Genomic DNA, 16,977 nt, shown 5'->3' with positions numbered 1-16,977 from the left:
TTTGCTGCAATGTAAGTAGCATATGCTGAAAGTCTGCTTGTCTGTAGTGCCTCTTCGGACGGTGCTAATTCTACTTTCAAGCAGATTGCCTGAATCTCTTGCCCTTAAGAGCCACACAATCTGCTGGTAAAACCTGCCCCCTAGTGGAAAGAACCAAACAATGCACTGAAAAGCGAACAAATACGTAAGAGTAAGTGACGATTAAGCCTGAACTCTGAAATGCAGAGTCTACAACAGTATTCTTTCCAGAGGGGTAGCTGCGCTAGTCCCTTCATTGTATTTGTACAGCGATCACTGCTGTTATCCCGTGCCATCCAAGGCTTCTGATAAGCACTCCTGTCATCTGAGAACAGAAAGCCAAAAAATATGCTGTAATAATTAAGTGGGATTCACCTAACCAGCTCTGTCAGCAGAATCTTTGCACAAGGACTACTGTTCATGCAATAGGATTCCCGCACCCTTCCCTCCCCATGCCCTAAAATCAACCTTGGGGGGTTGTGACTGAGAACCCCAAGAGCAGCATGTGGTGTATGGGGGTATGGGGGATATTTCCATCTGGCAAGTTTCTCGCACAGATGGAACAATTGGAAGAGCGCAATTTGGAATTTGTCCCATTGTGTTTCTCAGATGCCTTATACCTAGAAAGTCTAAAGGTGGCTTATAAAAAAAATAAATACAGAATTTTAAACTCAAGTTGTTAACAGAGAAATCTGAGGGCTCCCTTGCACAAAAAACAAGGACACCAGCCAGGAATACCAGAGCAAAACAGCAGCCAGTAGGCTTGGTCTTTATTGAAGTCTGTTGCGACAGGACTCCCACCTGCCACCAGGTGAAACAAGATGGAAGCCCCATACAAAAGAGAACCCAAACTTTTATTAGCTACTAACCTAGCAGTTTGAAAGCACATCAAGTGCAAGTAGGTACCTGCTCCAGAGGGAAGGTAAACAGCATTTCTGTGCGCTGCTCTGGTTCACCAGAAGCGGCTTAGTCATGCTGGCCACATGACCTGGAAGCTGTCTGTGGACAAATGCCGGCTCCCTCGGCCTATAGAGCAAGATGAGCGCCGCAACCCCAGAGTTCGTCTGCGACTGGACCTAATGGTCAGGGGTACCTTTACCTTTTTAGTAACCCCCATGTTACACCCCCAAAACGACATCACTAATACATCATGGTTACACAATGAAAGGGGAGGTCTGGTGGCAGTAATCTGAGCATCCTGGACCCTGCCCCATTCCTCCCCTTGCCAAACACCCGTCAAGTGAAACAAAAGAGATATTTACATTTCCCTGTTTCCCAGTCAAGTTAATCACACTCTTTTGTCTTCATCTGGTTTTCTTATTTCTGGAATGGCTTCCTGTCTGGCACTCAGGTATCAAGATGCCAGGGATTATCACTCAGGCAAGTGGGGCTGCTGAGTAGCTGAGCTCACATTTCTATATAAATTTCTGAAGTTTTCCCAGTGAGCCAGTACATAGATACAGTACATATCGCAGTGAATTGTTACATTTGGTATTGTGCAGCAAAGGCCCTTTGAATAGATTGGAAGAAACTGTGATGAAGTGTTTTGTGGGGACAAATCACAAAAGTCACAAAAGTAATTGTGCTGATTTTGGTAGTGGGGTGCATGTGCATGATATCTGCTGGAAGGGCAACCCCCCCAACCCATACATAAATTCCTGCAACAAAGTCAACACAGGAACAGTACAATATATTTTAAAAGCACCCCACTATGCTGTAATATATCCACCCACCAGCTGGCCAATAATGCACAACAGAAAAAAGTAGTTTATGAAACATGGCAGATACCATTAAATGTCTGGGAGTAGAGAAAGGTCTTAATATGACCTCCAATGATACGTTCAATGCCAAGCTGGCCTCACTGGGGAGAACATTGCATAGACAGGAGGCCACCACTGAAAAGGCCCTCTCCCTCATTCTTGCCCACTCAATATCGCTTGGAGGGACAGTAATGTATCCAGGAGAATCCCCGAACTATGAACCTGTTCCTTCAGGAGAAATGCAGCAACAGCTTGTCTACTTTTGAGCATTGTTTGTTAACCTTCATTTCCCCCATTCAAATAAGAGTCGTTCACACCCACATGTATTTGAATCTGTATGTAAGTAGCAGCATTGGTCTGTCCCCTTCAAACCAGTGGATGTTCTTTTTTGCGTTTGTCACTGCCTTGTGTCTTCTAATCTGTTGATTCTATCATGCCAATTAAGTACCAACAGGGCATGAGCACAGAAAACCGCACACACACCATGCTTAAATATATATATATCCTTGGCCATGAAGTATGCAAAAACACAGGCAATTGTAAATTTGCTAGCACATTTTTTCTGGTTTTGTGCAAATCTGTGGGCTCTATATACCAGTATACCTATAGCTAAATTTCCAGTGCACCCTTACTAGCATTCTGGAATGGAAACGAAATGAAAGCAATGGTAAATTCTCAGCACACACTTTTTAGGTTGACGTCCAATGTTATCTGGTGAAGAATTTTATTTTAATGTTGTTTACGTTTGCAGTCTCCTGCTTTTGTCCAAATGTGTAGGAACTTCTGTTCAAGAACTCCCCAGACATAGTTACAATCACAGCCAGATGACTTATGCATCCACACTAAAAACAATTCATCTGTAACCTGAAGTGGAGGGACTAGGGTGTGATTTCCCTCAATTTATCCATGCAAAATCCAGGTAAACCCAGATTTACAGGAAGCATAGAGATGGTTGTTTTTTGAGGGCAATGTCATGCGGACCAAGCAAATTGAATGGGAGAAGAAACACACATTAAACTTCAGTGTGGACAAGCCTGCCATCAGGGACTAGTTAACACCATACATAGAGGGTGGGTGGATGATCTACCGTATTTTTCGCTCTATAAGACGCACCAGACCACAAGACGCAGCTAGTTTTTGGAGGAGGAAAACAAGAACAAAAATATTCGGAATCTCAGAAGCCAGAACAGCAAGAGGGATCGCTGTGCAGTGAAAGCAGCAATCCCTCTTGCTGTTCTGGCTTCTGTGATAGCTGTGCAGCCTGCATTCGCTCCATAAGATGCACACACATTTCCCCTTTTCAGGAGGGAAAAAGTGAGTCTTATAGAGCAAAAAATACAGTAGTTAGGATTCTTGAATTGCAGGGAGTTGGGCTCGATCACCCTCAGGCTCCCTTCTTATTCTATGAAATCTCTGTCTTGTGCCTGGAAGGTGCAGCTTTGACTGTGGTGCATAAGAAGCATGGCACTCAGAAGATCTGATTAACAATATGTACAGAGCTTTTGAAAACAAGGATAGGCGTTGGAAAACAAAAGCTAAGAGCTCAGCCCCTCTGCCTTCTGAGCCGAGATATTTCAGTTGGCCGCTGCACTTTTGGAAATATTGAAGTGCCACGTTGCATTCATTTTATTGTTTTATTTATTTCTAAGTAGTCAGGTATAGAATTGCAGTGTTAAAGAATATCAGAGATTTGATACGTGCTTTGCTTGTTTAAACAGTCGCATGGGGGACTGAAGTTGGGGGAACACTTTGCTAGGATCTTGTTATTTGCAGAAGGTTCACCCCCGCATGCTCGCTTTTTTAAAGTACTGTATATAAATTGAAGCCCGGTTATTCCAATGCATTTTCCTCTTTCCTTCATTACTCATGCAGAATCAGAGATTTAAAAAAAACGAGGCAGGAAGGAAATATCACTGCAGCAAGAAATTAACAAAAGGGGCGAGCAAGTAATCTGTACTACTATACACACGAAGAAAGGATGCACATACAGTACTCAAGCCACAAAGAGACAGGTTGCCAGGATAAACGAGAAAGACCATCTACAGTGTGGAAACAAAAGTTTGTAGAGCGCCCGGATAGCTCAGTCGGTAGAGCATCAGACTTTTAATCTGAGGGTCCAGGGTTCAAGTCCCTGTTCGGGCGAGTACGATTTTTAATAGAAAATGGCAAATAAAAATTCTATCAAACTGCGAAAAGGTGGTTTTAATGGCAAAAATTAAGTTACAGGGTTCCTTTGCAATATGTCTCGGGGGTTTTCTTTTTAATGCACGTTAGAAGAGTAGCTTCTCGCCATCATCTAGTCTCTAGCATAACACAGCGAAAAAGACTATTCAAGGGAAATCGGACTGCAGAAAGTAGTAAGAACATCAAAACAGAAAATTTAATGAAGCTTTTTTAAAAATAAAAAAAGCGGAATCCGCCCGAACAGGGACTTGAACCCTGGACCCTCAGATTAAAAGTCTGATGCTCTACCGACTGAGCTATCCGGGCTCCGTGCTGAGCTTCTCCACTACAGCGCTAGAGAAAGCAAAGGTACTGGAGAGCGCGCAATGTGCTAATTATTCCCATTGCCCTGCGATAACCAATCAGAGCAACGGAGGTTGGTTATTTCCCCCGTAAAATAAATCCTGCCCCCATTTCCGCCTGCCAACCCCCGTTTCAGGAAACAACGCATCAGTTTTGCATTGACAAAGACACCCACAAACAGCTGCACACGGTATATTAATTTGCACAGCGGCTCAGGGTTATTCTATGCACACTGCTTGGCAGGGAGCAAAACAAATAAATAAGTCAGTATTTGCGCAGGCGCAGCCTAGGGACCTCGGTTTACAGGATGCAAGCAAGAACTGCTGCTGCAGCAGCTCCCCTAGTTTTGCTTTCCTAGCGGGCGAAGCTTCCCCTTCCCTTCCTTTGGAGCCCATAAAGAAAAAAGGTTCCCCAGTTGGCAAAGAGACGCGCAGAAGGCCAACGTTCCACGCGAGCCTCCACTTCCGGATCTGGAGAGAAGCCGCCATGTGCGGGGCAAAAGTGAACGAATCCCCCTTGCTCCCCAGTCTCGCTCCGTCAAACTGGGCAGGGTTAGAGACCTTCCTTTCGCCTGAGTCGTTTGCAGTAACCAGCGGCTCGGGCCCCAAAGGTTATTTTGCTCACCGCATGGATCTGTCTCATTGTTTGTTGGTGGCAAGCTTGCAATGCGGACGGGGCAGCCTTGTGGCATCTCATACAACATGAACACATTTTCTTATGCCATTAATGAGCTGCTGTGGGCTAGAGCCCATTTCAAAAGCGTGCGACATATTTTACCCCCTTGATGCGCCTTTGCAGTGTTGTAAACAAAATCTGCTCTTGTTCCCTTATGGGTTACGCAAGTCCTTTGTAGGTTCTCCATCCGTAGGAGAAAATAACAGAGGCCAACCAGAGAATATTGAGAAGCAAAGCAGCTAGTAAGCCTGAACTTTATTAACGTGTTGCAGCAGGGTGCTCCCCTCACACGCAGGAGAGAGGAGGACCCAGAACAAATGTGTGCCTCCCTTTATATAGACATTTAGAAATTCCCTACCCTGGAGCTCAGGGCCACCCCCAGATACATCATACCTACATCACAGAAAAGGCGGTTTACAACAGAAATCTGAGTGCTTTGTTTATCTCCTGTCTGCCAGATTATCTGATAATGCCTTATCTGATTGCCTTTCATGGTAGTCTGGCCATTCCTTTGAGATGGTAATCACTTAATTCCTGAGACAAGGGGAAGGTTCCCTCACATTTTCCCTCCTTGCAGAGAAACATTTGGTCAGCCAAAATGGTTTCAGGACTGTATTCCTGTGCTGCTCCAGACATGTGGTTTATATATTTATGTACGTGTTTGCTTGGTACATTTATGAACATTTATTATACAATCTAAGTCCTTAAAATTCTTATAATAGCAGCTTGGGTCTGGGTCTTAGCTGGATCTGGGGTGCACCACTTTATATATATATACACCCTCACACTCTGGCTGTTGGCATCAGACACAGCATCAAACTGCTTTTGTAGCTTCGGGAACAAAATCACTGCTCTCCCACATTCCCAAACTCACAGGGAATGCATGAGAAGAATTCTATCTTCTCAAAGTTCATGTCTGCTACTTCAATGCTGCATAGGGGGAAACTGCTCCCTTCCCCATTAGCTGATGTTCCACATACAGCTATTGTCCTGGCAAAGCTTGCTGCTGCGCGAATCCAGCTTCATAAGCATCGGGGTATGTCCTCCCTTCTGTAGCACATAAATCAAGGCTACCTTCTCAGCAAAGACCTGCCGCATCATTTCCTCTGTGTAACTCAGGGACTTGAGATTCGCTCCTGTTCATTCTCTGTCCCAGAGATTAAACGGAGTCAGGAACACTCAGAAGCAGTCATAAATCAAAGCTCTGTGCTAGCTGCTTTGGCAGCTGCACAAACAGTCTGGCTCGCCTACTTTCACTTTTAGGCACAGGCTTTACTCACTGTCTGTCTCCTCACACCTTTTCTCCCTTCCGTCTCTGAAGAGGCTTGCCTCACACTGCCAATTCAGGAGACCCCAACTGAGACAAAAACAGCCCTCAGTCCTTCCTCTGCTGGCACTGGGTCTGTGGCCTTGATCGCTGGGCCCATAACCGTTATATCTGGGGGGTGGTCTTGGGATACACCCGTTCTGTGATGTACGGTATGTATGATGTTTCTGGGGGTGTTCTTGGACTCCAGGGAGGGAATTTCAAAATGGATATATAAGGCTTGTGCGCTATTGTTCGAGGTCCTCCTCCTCTCTCCTGCATGTGAGGGGAGCAGCCTGTTGCAACAGTTAATAAAGATCAGGTTTACTAGCTGCTTTGCTTCTCAATATGCTCTGGTTGGTCTCTGTTATATTCTCCTACCAATAGAGAACCTACTCTATATAGGACTCTATATGGGCTCTTGGGTACCCCATAAGGGAAAAGAAGCAGTTTTTTTAATTACACCAATTCGAAGTTACAAAACTTTTCAAATAAAAATTAACAAGTGCCTAATTTTGAGGCTCCCTTTGAGACTGAGGCTGCAGATGAAGTGAGCCTCCTGACACCCCACTCTGGCTGGCCCTAACTGCAGGGGCGATGCTAAAACATAATTTACTTAGATAATTTATTTAATTTAAATAATTTACTCTGCAATGTAATCCGCTGTTAACATTGCAAAGTGTTAACTTCATCTCACATGATTTTAGAGGGCCTGTGTACATAAACGCTTCCCGTTGAAATGAACCCCGAAAGCTAGGTGTTGCTTATCTAGACTGTAACTGTTAAAGGAATTCAACAGTACCACCGTGTTTAGGAAACAGGTTCAGCTATGCAAAACCAGCAATACTCCAATTCAAAAGGGAAACATTTAATTCCTTGTTGAAATAACCTGAAAAATAATAATAATGCAACAATGATAAAGTTTACACACAAAGTTTATTTCATTCATGTCACAGTGTGGGAAAAGGTGGGGAGGGAAGGTTACAAGAAGTGGTGATCTGTCAGACCTCATGCAAATCTCTTCACTGTAAAGGGAAAGAATGGTAGAACAATGTAAGACTATTGTTCCTGTTATCTTTTTGCAAAGGAACACCTGGGATGTACTGATATACTCATGACCTGTTAAAAACTTTCCATGTGGTGCCTCCCTTTCGGTGACACTGGCCTGACATTTTCCAGGTGCGCACCTACAGACCGCCCAAATCAACGGGTATAAATGGAACCTTTTTTTGTTTCTTCAGGTTGTCTCTCCTTCCTGCGAGTTGTGTGTGGGGACCCTGCTGCAGCAGTATTTCTAATAAATACCTGGCTTAGCAGCCGCCTTGCTCAGAATTACTCAGTTAGCATCTCCCGCTTCTTCCCAACCGACAGAGGAGCCTCCCGGGAACTCTGGAAGCTGGTTGGACTTCCCAGCCAGCTTTCCCAGGGTGAATTTTTTAAACAAAGTCAGGTGGGGCTGAGACTACACCGGATTCCCAGTCCAAAGTCTCCCGTGCAGAAGAAGCCAGTCTAACTGAAATCGCCTCCTCCCAGACTAAACGCGGAGCATATTCCCGTGCGGAAGCCTCGTGCTCCACTGGTTTACATACAGATAATATCGCGCTTTTAAAGATTCAGAGACTGAACCCAATTTTCCCACTTGGGAGTAAGATCCGAATTGGGCGCGGGGGAAACACCCCAATCAGGGGACACCTGTTTCGGCCGCGTGTGAACGAGAGGCAGCTGCTGCCAATCACCTGCAGCAATTACAGCCCGCCTCGTGCGACGAAGCAAGCTCCGTAGAACCTCCTCTAGCAGGTGAGCATCTCTCTTCTCCTTATCTCTGTGGCTTCCACTCTACCCGCCCGCCATTCCGCTCTAGCCTTTGTTTCCCATTAACCTCTATGGTGTAGTGCGTGACTTGGCGGGAGACTCTCTGTTAGCTGATCCCGCGTGTCGCTGGTCCCGCCATAGGCACGTGGGCGCTGGCCTATCCCTGCGGCCTGGGCGGAAGTGCGCGGGTATCCATGTTGAGAGGCTGGGCGGAAACTGAGGCCTGCTGCCTTCCCGCCCTCGCTAAGATGGAGGCGACGAGCCGCCGGGGGTTTTAAGCGCCCCGTCCTCCCCACCCCGCCCCACCCCCCGTAACTAGCCGGGAGTTGCTGGGCGTCGTGGAGCGGCCTTAGGGTGAGTCCCGGAGGAGGCGGTGAGGGGCCCGAGATCTTCGCTGCTTCTCCGTAGGAGGGCGAACGGTGGCCGGATGCCGAACAGGTGGGGGGGCCCTCCAAGTTCCCCCTCAGCGAAAGGAACTTTTAGGGAAAAGGCGGGTCCGTGGCGGGGCTGAGGCGGGGAAGCGCAGGAGGGGGAAAACCGCGGGGAGGGGAGCGGAGGGGACGGGGGTTGCCGACTTTTTGGACCGGCCGCTTCGAGAGCCCCCTTGACCTGGGATGAACAGAAAAGCCCTTGTGGTAAAAAAGCGCTGTCCGTCGACTTGCGCCCACAGTGGCGTGTTTTTACACGCTAATGTAGGGAACGGTTGCTAGCGGAGGTGGGGGGAGGGAAGCAAGGGCAGGCAGGCTGCTCCTCTCCCTCTTCTTCCCTGCTCAGTTTGCAACTGTGGCTCCTGGAGTCATTGCGGGCTCAAATGTTAGCCTTGGGAGGTTGGAGGTGGCGTGTTGCGAGGGGGGCCGTGAAGAAGCTGCGCCAAGCATTTATGAGACGCTCTGTTTTCCTTGGCGTGGAAAAGGCCTATTCTTTGGCGATCACTCCTAGCCGAGTAAGATTGTCTTCCATAGTCTCCAGTTCCAGGCTATGGGAGAAGGCACCGCTTGCTAGGCTTTGGAGTGGGGAGGTCCCTGCTGTGTCAATAGCACCTGGGTATTCTGGGACTTTTGACTGCCTTTTTCTTAGTGTAAGGAGGGGAGAACACAGCGGAGGGTTATCATTATTACAGCATTCACTAGTCTGAAAAGCAAAATGAAAGCAGGTATATATTTTTTAAAGGACTGGCATTTGCACACATGCTTAGCTCTCGTTTTGACGTTTCTCATAATTAAACTCGCCAAGTTCAGGCACATTGCCCTTTTTTTTAAAAAAAAGGAAGGGTATCTTTCCTCTGACTTGCATGCACTTGTGCTTTGTGTAAGCACCCCATCACTAAGGGCTTTGTCTAAAGTAGCTTTCTTTGCTCCCCTCCAAGGCAACTTTTGAAATTACTTTTTTTGAGTTTGTTTATAACTAATCAGGAGCTGGCTCTGACATCGTGGAAAAATGGTTGGAGAACGTGTTAAATATTTTAGAGGGAAAGTTTAAAAATAAGGGAGTGCGCAGGTCCTTACATCATTCAGTGCGCCCGTCATTTTTACGTAAGACACTGAAATGAAAGTTGCTGAATGACAGCCGGCATTTGCTGCTTAGTTGTCCTGCCTAGCCATTTTAAGTAAAGTTTGGAAACAAGGAAGTGATTTTTAAGAGTTTAGTAATGCATTGGAAAGTGAACAATAAGTAGACAGCAATGTATGCTCATCATGCGGCAATCTCAATTCTAGGAGTGCCTGTCTTTATATAACCGAAACGGCACCTTCCATACACAAGCTGGAGATATTACCAGGCTTGAGGGAATGCCCAAGGTTCCCAGAAATAAAAAAAAACAAAACCATATTTAGGAAAACAAGGACCCTAAGGTTTGGAAAACTCAATAGCCCAGTGAGTTCTTGGCATCCTCCATTGCAAGAGAATACTAACTGACTGTTGGGGATGGGTGGAAGGCAAATAGAAAGTAGTATCCTGAACAGGCACATTCTCACTGCATCACTTGTTTATTTTAAGTCCCCAAACAGTTCACGGGGGACTGATCATTTTCTGTGATCTCAGAATTCTGGATGACTGTTATAGCATGTGTGATGGTATTTCTTCACATTTTTCTGTGTCATCTTAAAGGGCATAAATGAATGCTTGTAGAATTAGAAGATATCCCAAGGGTCATCTCGTCCAACCCTAACCCCCTGCAATACTTGATAGTACCAGCTTGCAACAATCTCATGGCAATTTACAACCATTGGGCACAAAAATAAGTGATAAGATCCTAGGGGATACTTACATGACCAAAACTAAGACCACCTTATTACTCTTTTTTCAGTTGGTGACAACTTAAAAAACCTACAGGTACACTTACCAGTCACGTATAAATAAAGCTATTATGAATGAAAAGCCTGCAACTCATTTATTAGACCTTAATGGGGTATTTATCTTTCCTCTGAAATAGCTTCTTCAAAGTGAAGTCCCAAGTAATCTTTACTCTTCTGACCCTTTGAACCCAAAGAAAACCAAGTCCCCTAGGACATGCTCAGGCAAGTCCTGAAACAGTGAATGTGTTCAGATGAGTCACTTGAACAGCGGAGTCATTCAACTAGTATGTACTGGAAATTCTACCGGTTATAAGGAAAAAACTGCTTCTTTTCCCTTATGGGGTACCCAAGAGCCCATGTAGAGTCCTTTTGTAGGTTCTCTATCAGTAGGAGAAAATAACAGAGACTAACCAGAGAATATTGAGAAGCAAAGCAGCTAGTCAGCCTGATCTTTATTAAAGCTGTTGCAACAGTGTGCTCCCCCCCCCACAGGAGGTGGGGGGAGGGACTCAAAACAAAGGTGCGTCCACCCTTATACAGTCATACCTCAGGTTACAGACGCTTCGGGTTGTGTGTTTTCAGGTTGCTCACTGTGCCAAACCCGGAAGTACCGGAACAGGTTACTTCCAGGTTTCGACGCTCGCACGTTGCGCATGCGCAGAAGTGCCAAATCACAACCCGCGCATGCGCAGACGTGGTGCTGCGGGTTGCGGACGTACCTCCCACACGGATCACATTCGCAACCCGAGCATCCACTGTATAGACTTTGAACTGTATAGACCCTCAAACTCCAGACCACCCCCAGAAACATCATACATACATCACAGAAGAGGTGTAGCCCAGGACCACCTCCCCCAATACATCATGCAGACATCACAGGGGGCGGTCTAAAACAGAATCCTGAGTGTGTTGTTTATCTCTTGTCTGCCATTTACCTGATTGCATTATCTGGGTTTGGGCCACTCTTCTGTTATTATAACTACTTAATTCCTGAATCCAGGACAAATGCTCACCCTATTCACACATTAAATGTACCCTTAAGGCAGGATTTGTGAGCACAGAGACACTTGGGAGATTTCCCCCATTTCCTTTGACCTTGCAGAGAAATATTTGGGGTCATTTTGGGAGAGAGAAAATGGTTTTCTGTGGGTTTCAGCCATGTGGTTTACATATTAGTATGCATTTGCTTGGAACATTTATGAACATCTATTTTATTGGGAAGTACGTCCATGTGTCTAGTGTTTTATGGTTTTAAATAAATTGTGGCCATCATGTTCTGTTAAGCTAAATATATTTTTTAGCTGTTTTAAAACTATTTTCTGAATTCTTAAACTTCAAGTGCTGTTGTGAGCTCTAAGAGAAAGTCATAGTTATACATAGATGTCATACTTTTTGCCAGCCATCATTTACAAGGTTATCCAAAGATCCAAACCTGGTTTAGCCTACTATTAGTCTTCTTTACTATGGAAAATCCAGCTGGAGGGATTTACTTATTCCGTCAGAGGTTAAGAAACATGACATGAACTTCCATTATTCCTAGCCTGTTATTTTAAACCCCACCACTAGGACATGCAGGTCTGTACATGTTTTATAGTTATTTTGAAAACTGCCACATTAGAGAACAAGGCTGTCAATTCAGTGCATGTAAAACGTCTTCCCTTAATTTCATTCTGAAATATTGGAATTTGGATGTAATCCTTTTTCTATTTAATTAATTAATTAATGTATACATACTAAGTTTGTGTCTATACATAGGTTGCATAGGTTTTTAATCAGTTCGACTTTTCAGTCTGATTTGTTTAAATCTGATAATACACAATCCATAGATCTACTGAGATCTCATGCTTATCATTTAGTAGCCATCTCATTTAGCCTCTAGATATCACAGTCTCTCCACAAGTTGCAATATCCATACCAAACCCAACATTTGTAATAAAGCTCATGTCCATACATGCTTCAGTATGATTTACTTCAGAATAAATACCATAGGAGAGAGCTCTGATGCTGCCATTTTAACTGGCTGTTTATTGTAAATGGTGCCACAATAAATAATTCTGGATTCTGATTTAGGGATTTTTGCTATCTCATGCTTTCTTTGCTGGAACTGAGTCAAAATAAAGCTTGCTGATTTGAAAGCTCTGCATATAGCATACTGTATTTTTCGTAAACACTTGTGGAACTTTTCAGTTTATAGGATAAACTGTAATTATATCATTAGCTTTAAGCACTAGTACATTCAGTTGCTTGCCCCAGCCCTGCTTGCTGACCAAGTTAACCATGATTGGGTACTAGTTTAATGACTCAGCTGTTAGTGTTCAGGTGACTCATCCTAACAGTCACTGTTTTAGGGATTTGCCTCAACATGCCAGAGGGGACTTGGTTATATTAGGGCTCAAAGGGTCAGAAGAGTAAAGATTGCTTGGGGCTGCACTTCGAAGAAGTTGTTTCAGACACTAGTCTCTAGAAGAAGAGGAAAAATATCTAGTTAAGGTGCAATAAATGAGGAGTTGCAGGCATTTCCTTCATAATTGCCTAATTTATGTTAGACTAGTAGGTGTTGGATTTTTTAAAGTTGTTAACCAAACTTAAAAAATAGTAATAGAGTGGGCTTAATGTTAGACATGTAAGTACTCCTAGGATCCTATTATTTAATTTTGTGCCAAATGGTTTTCTAAGGCTTCTGAATAGTATCTGTTCTGGCATAGTTTTGTGTGTGCTTTCTTTCAGACTAATTGGTAAATCTTATTTTGGATTTAGGCTTGTATTGAAGACAGACAGCTACTTCACTGCCAAAATGTCATCTTCCACCTCTACACAATATCTATCACCAGAGAGTGCCTGCAGAACATCACCTCAACAAGTCAAACAGGTAACCTATTATTATGAGTTTTTTGGGAGGAGGGGTTTGACTGAAGCCTGGGCCCCATTTTAATTCCTGGATCCAGCATGGATTCTATTGCTGGAATAGCCAGGCCAGCCTGCTAAAGGCCTGCTAAATATGGGTCCTAAGTGGAACAAAGGGAGTGGCTCCAGTCAGAGGGCAAATGGGTGGGCTACCCTCCCTCAGCTGTCTGTTAGAAAGACAAAAGGTCAGATTTGTATTATTTGAAGCAGAAGGTCAGACTGGAAAGGCAGAGAGAGAGTGAGCGAGCCATGTTTCATTTGGCTTGAATCCAAAACTGCAGGTATGTAAGAAGCAATTCCATTTTTGGTTGTTAATGCTGTGAACCCCTCCATCGTAGGCTCAGGTTGTATATATGTATAAATACAGGCAATGACCGATTTACACATGTCCAATTGATGCACAACCACACATGCATCACGGCGACCCAGAAGTGGCTGGGAAAGGGGGTGTAACACGCAGTAATATAGATGGAAGTGGGAAAGACAAGTGCAGTCAACAGTGGGTGCTAATCAAGCAGGAAGGAGTTCAACTTCTTATTTTATTTGCCATTAATGACAACTGGCTTTTCCATTGGGATTTAGTTCCCTAGTATATTAATTTAGAAGTGGTACTATCTATCATAGTTCCCAGGTAATATGATTAAGCATGTTTGTTTATTCTCACTGCTGGGAGAAAATATTGACTAAATAAAGACATTTGAGTTAATGGCCATATATTAGCTGTCAAATTTAGTATCCTAGGGAGCTGAGAATAATCTAATCTTTATATCCAATTTGGCTATGCTGGAGTTCCTAGGGTCCCAAGTGAAATACATTGAGGTGGTTCAGGTGTTCCTCTTTGGAGTTAGAATGAAATGCAGAGGGCAGGGTGTCTTAAAATGAAGAAATCAACCCATATGACAGAGGCTCCTTAAGTTGGAATTTGGAACTATTCTCTGATTTAATTATTTGGGTGTATATGAGCCTTGTGTTAGATTACTGTAGCACTGAACTTTAAGTGAGTTTAATTTGTGTCCTGCTGCCCGCAAACGGTTTCAAAAGCAGACATGCAGTTTTGATGCTTCCCTTGGGCTTGATTTCGGAAAACACAGGAGTCCCCAAATGGTTGGTCTTTTCAATTGGTAGTGAGAGTGCTGGGAAACAGTTTCCAACAAAATCCTGAGTTAAAGATTTTTGAATTTGCAGTGCATTTGCTGCCTGGGTATTGTTTGGAAAGCGTGTGACACAGAACTGCATAACTCCACAGACATGTGAGAAAATGGGAGTCGGTACGACCCGTGAAATTTTGAAACTGGTCTAGAATGACTCTAGGTTGCTAACTCCCTTGTTCTGCCCGCTTAGCCTGAACATATCAACACTTCACCTTTGTCTCTCATTTTAGCATTGGGAATATAGAGGGTAATGAGGTGTTTAATACAGACCAATGGGCCTTCATGCTTCAGGCATTTCATTGTTTCAGCCTTATGAAGCTGCCTGAGTAGCTCTCATATAAAGTTTCACTTGGAGTTGATATAACATAATTGTGGCCCTAGTTGGGTATTATGACTGCTGCAGTGAGAGAGGGTGGGGAAGCAACATGTGTGTTATGATACTTGGGATTTGTATGTTGCTGTTACCTCTCATGCTCGTTCTCTTTCTCTCTCTGGTAAAGTGAAATGTATGATTTACATTGAGGTTATGCATTGTTTGTAGTGACTTCATCTCCTTAGAATTATTTGTTTCAAAGGTGCATTGGTGGGAATGGGACATTGCAGTGGTGTGTTTCAGGCTTGCATGAAGCATTTAGTTTACTGTTCTGGGATAGTTATGGGCAGCATTTAATCTGTCACCTCACACAAGTTATGGAACATGGCTTATAGAAAACTCTCTTTATCACATAGCTACGACCAAAACCGCCACTCTTGAAGATTCTGCGAGCTGCAGGTGCTCAAGGTGAAACTTTCACACTAAAGGAGGTGAGTACACTCTTCTGTATTGGAAACAGTTTTGATGGTTGCCTTATTTTATGTATTTCTGTGCCACTCTTCAACCACACCTAATATTGCTGAAATGCCCCCTTTGACTTCATAGCCCAAACAAATGAAGTTGCGAACACATTTGGGCTCACCCCTATTGGAAAACCCCTCTCACTTACCATATTTAAGGCTGTTGAAACAGGAAAGTGTAATGGTAACTTCCACAAAATGAGGACTGTGCATATGGTCTTTGAATTATATCTGCTGTCTTATGCTCCCTAATATTTACCTCTTTTTGGTAGTCAGTGTTTATTTGACACAAGCATTTGCCACTTTCAGATGCTGTTTCATCTGTCCTCTTAACATTTCCAGTTACCTGCTACCTTTTGATTTCCTTCTGGTGATTGATATGCTGCTGTGTGTAATTTTGCAAGTTTATTCCGGATAATTTAGTTGCTAGAATGAAATGTTTCTGCTTCTTCCCAATAACCTGAGTGAGCAGTGTTGGTGAAAGTGGTTTTTTGGGGGAGGGGGGTGTCCCTAAAGACTATCCATAACTATTCTTAATAACGCATCCCCTAGTTTGAGCATGGAGGCTGAAATATGGAGGGGCAGATTTTGGTCTCAGCACTTCTGAACCTTTCATGTGAAATAGGCACATCCTTATTGCCATGGGTGTGTGTTTTATTCATCAAAAGGTTTTTTGAGCTGCCTGTTGCAGATGCTAAAAGAGCAGCAGCTTTTTTATTGTTGAATAGCTATTATAAAATGATTTAGGGCTATCGGTCAGTAATAAAGAGTGGGAGGGAAACTGCATTAGTTGTAATCCTGAGAGACTGTTAGAAATGTTTCTTGTTGCCAATTGAAGCTTGAAAGTTTTTGAATTATATTTTTTATTTTCTCTCATTTCATTGGAAATGTCTTGTCAGCTAAACCCAAGACACCCTGTGAAATCATTTATTTTAAGATGAAAATGCAAAGTGTGTACAAGATTAGAAAAATGACACAAGCTGTGATTTACACGGGTATCCTGTCAGCTAGGAATTAAATGCAGTGGCTTTTCATTAGGAATGTGTCAGATATTCCTGTAGTGCTCCGTGACTTATTTTAAACACTTATGCATTTAAATAACTTATTTAGCTTCTAATATTTTTGCAAAAAACAAATTGAATACTTTAAATGGAAGGGGTTTTAGTGTTAAAATGTTAATTTGCCACACCAGACTACATTTAGCGCAGTAAGGGCTTGTCCCCCAGCAGTGGGTGGAAGCTGCTAGTAGTTGTTCATTTTGCATTTATCTTCTCTAGGTGAGACTCCCCCCTCCCTTTTGCTGGAGACAGAGAGGGGTGACTAGGCTTTTATGCTTAATGTATTACATGAGGGATAGGCTCCACTTGTGTGTTATATACTAGTATGTGGCTGCACCACTTCAGTTGGATATGGTTTGCAGTTCAAGAATTATCTGATTGCAGGGTCACTGCCTTAATTTTAAACTTGCAACTCTCACACAAGCAGTGGGGCTCTGTGTCTATTGCCCTTATTTCTGAAGGCAGCCCTGTATCAGGAAGTTTTTAATGTTTGATATTTCATTATGTTTTTATATGTGTTGAAAGCCACCCAGATTGTCAGGGGCAACCCAGCTAGTTGAGTGAGGTATAATAATAATATATAATAATATAATAATAATATATAATATAATAATATATTATTATTATTAACAACAACGA

At 43.5% G+C, this 16,977-nt stretch overlaps 1 protein-coding gene across 2 annotated transcripts in view; it reads left to right on the top strand.

The window, feature by feature from the left end:
- The first annotated feature begins 8,296 nt into the window (after positions 1–8,296).
- The window catches only part of MDM4 (MDM4 regulator of p53), a 29,652-nt gene continuing 20,971 nt past the window's right edge, over positions 8,297–16,977 (top strand). For both annotated transcript variants that reach the window (XM_081916151.1, XM_081916150.1), the window contains exons 1-3: positions 8,297–8,451; positions 13,149–13,260; positions 15,176–15,250. In XM_081916151.1, the coding sequence (XP_081772277.1) occupies positions 13,186–13,260; positions 15,176–15,250 (150 nt within the window). In that variant the 5' untranslated portion in view covers positions 8,297–8,451; positions 13,149–13,185. The remainder of the gene's footprint in view (positions 8,452–13,148; positions 13,261–15,175; positions 15,251–16,977) is intronic.

The sequence above is a fragment of the Podarcis melisellensis genome, assembly GCF_964234715.1.
Source record: "Podarcis melisellensis genome assembly, chromosome: 6".
Taxonomy (NCBI): domain Eukaryota; kingdom Metazoa; phylum Chordata; class Lepidosauria; order Squamata; family Lacertidae; genus Podarcis; species Podarcis melisellensis.
Note: the sequence above shows the minus strand (reverse complement) of the source record. Positions and strands in the feature narration are given on the sequence as shown.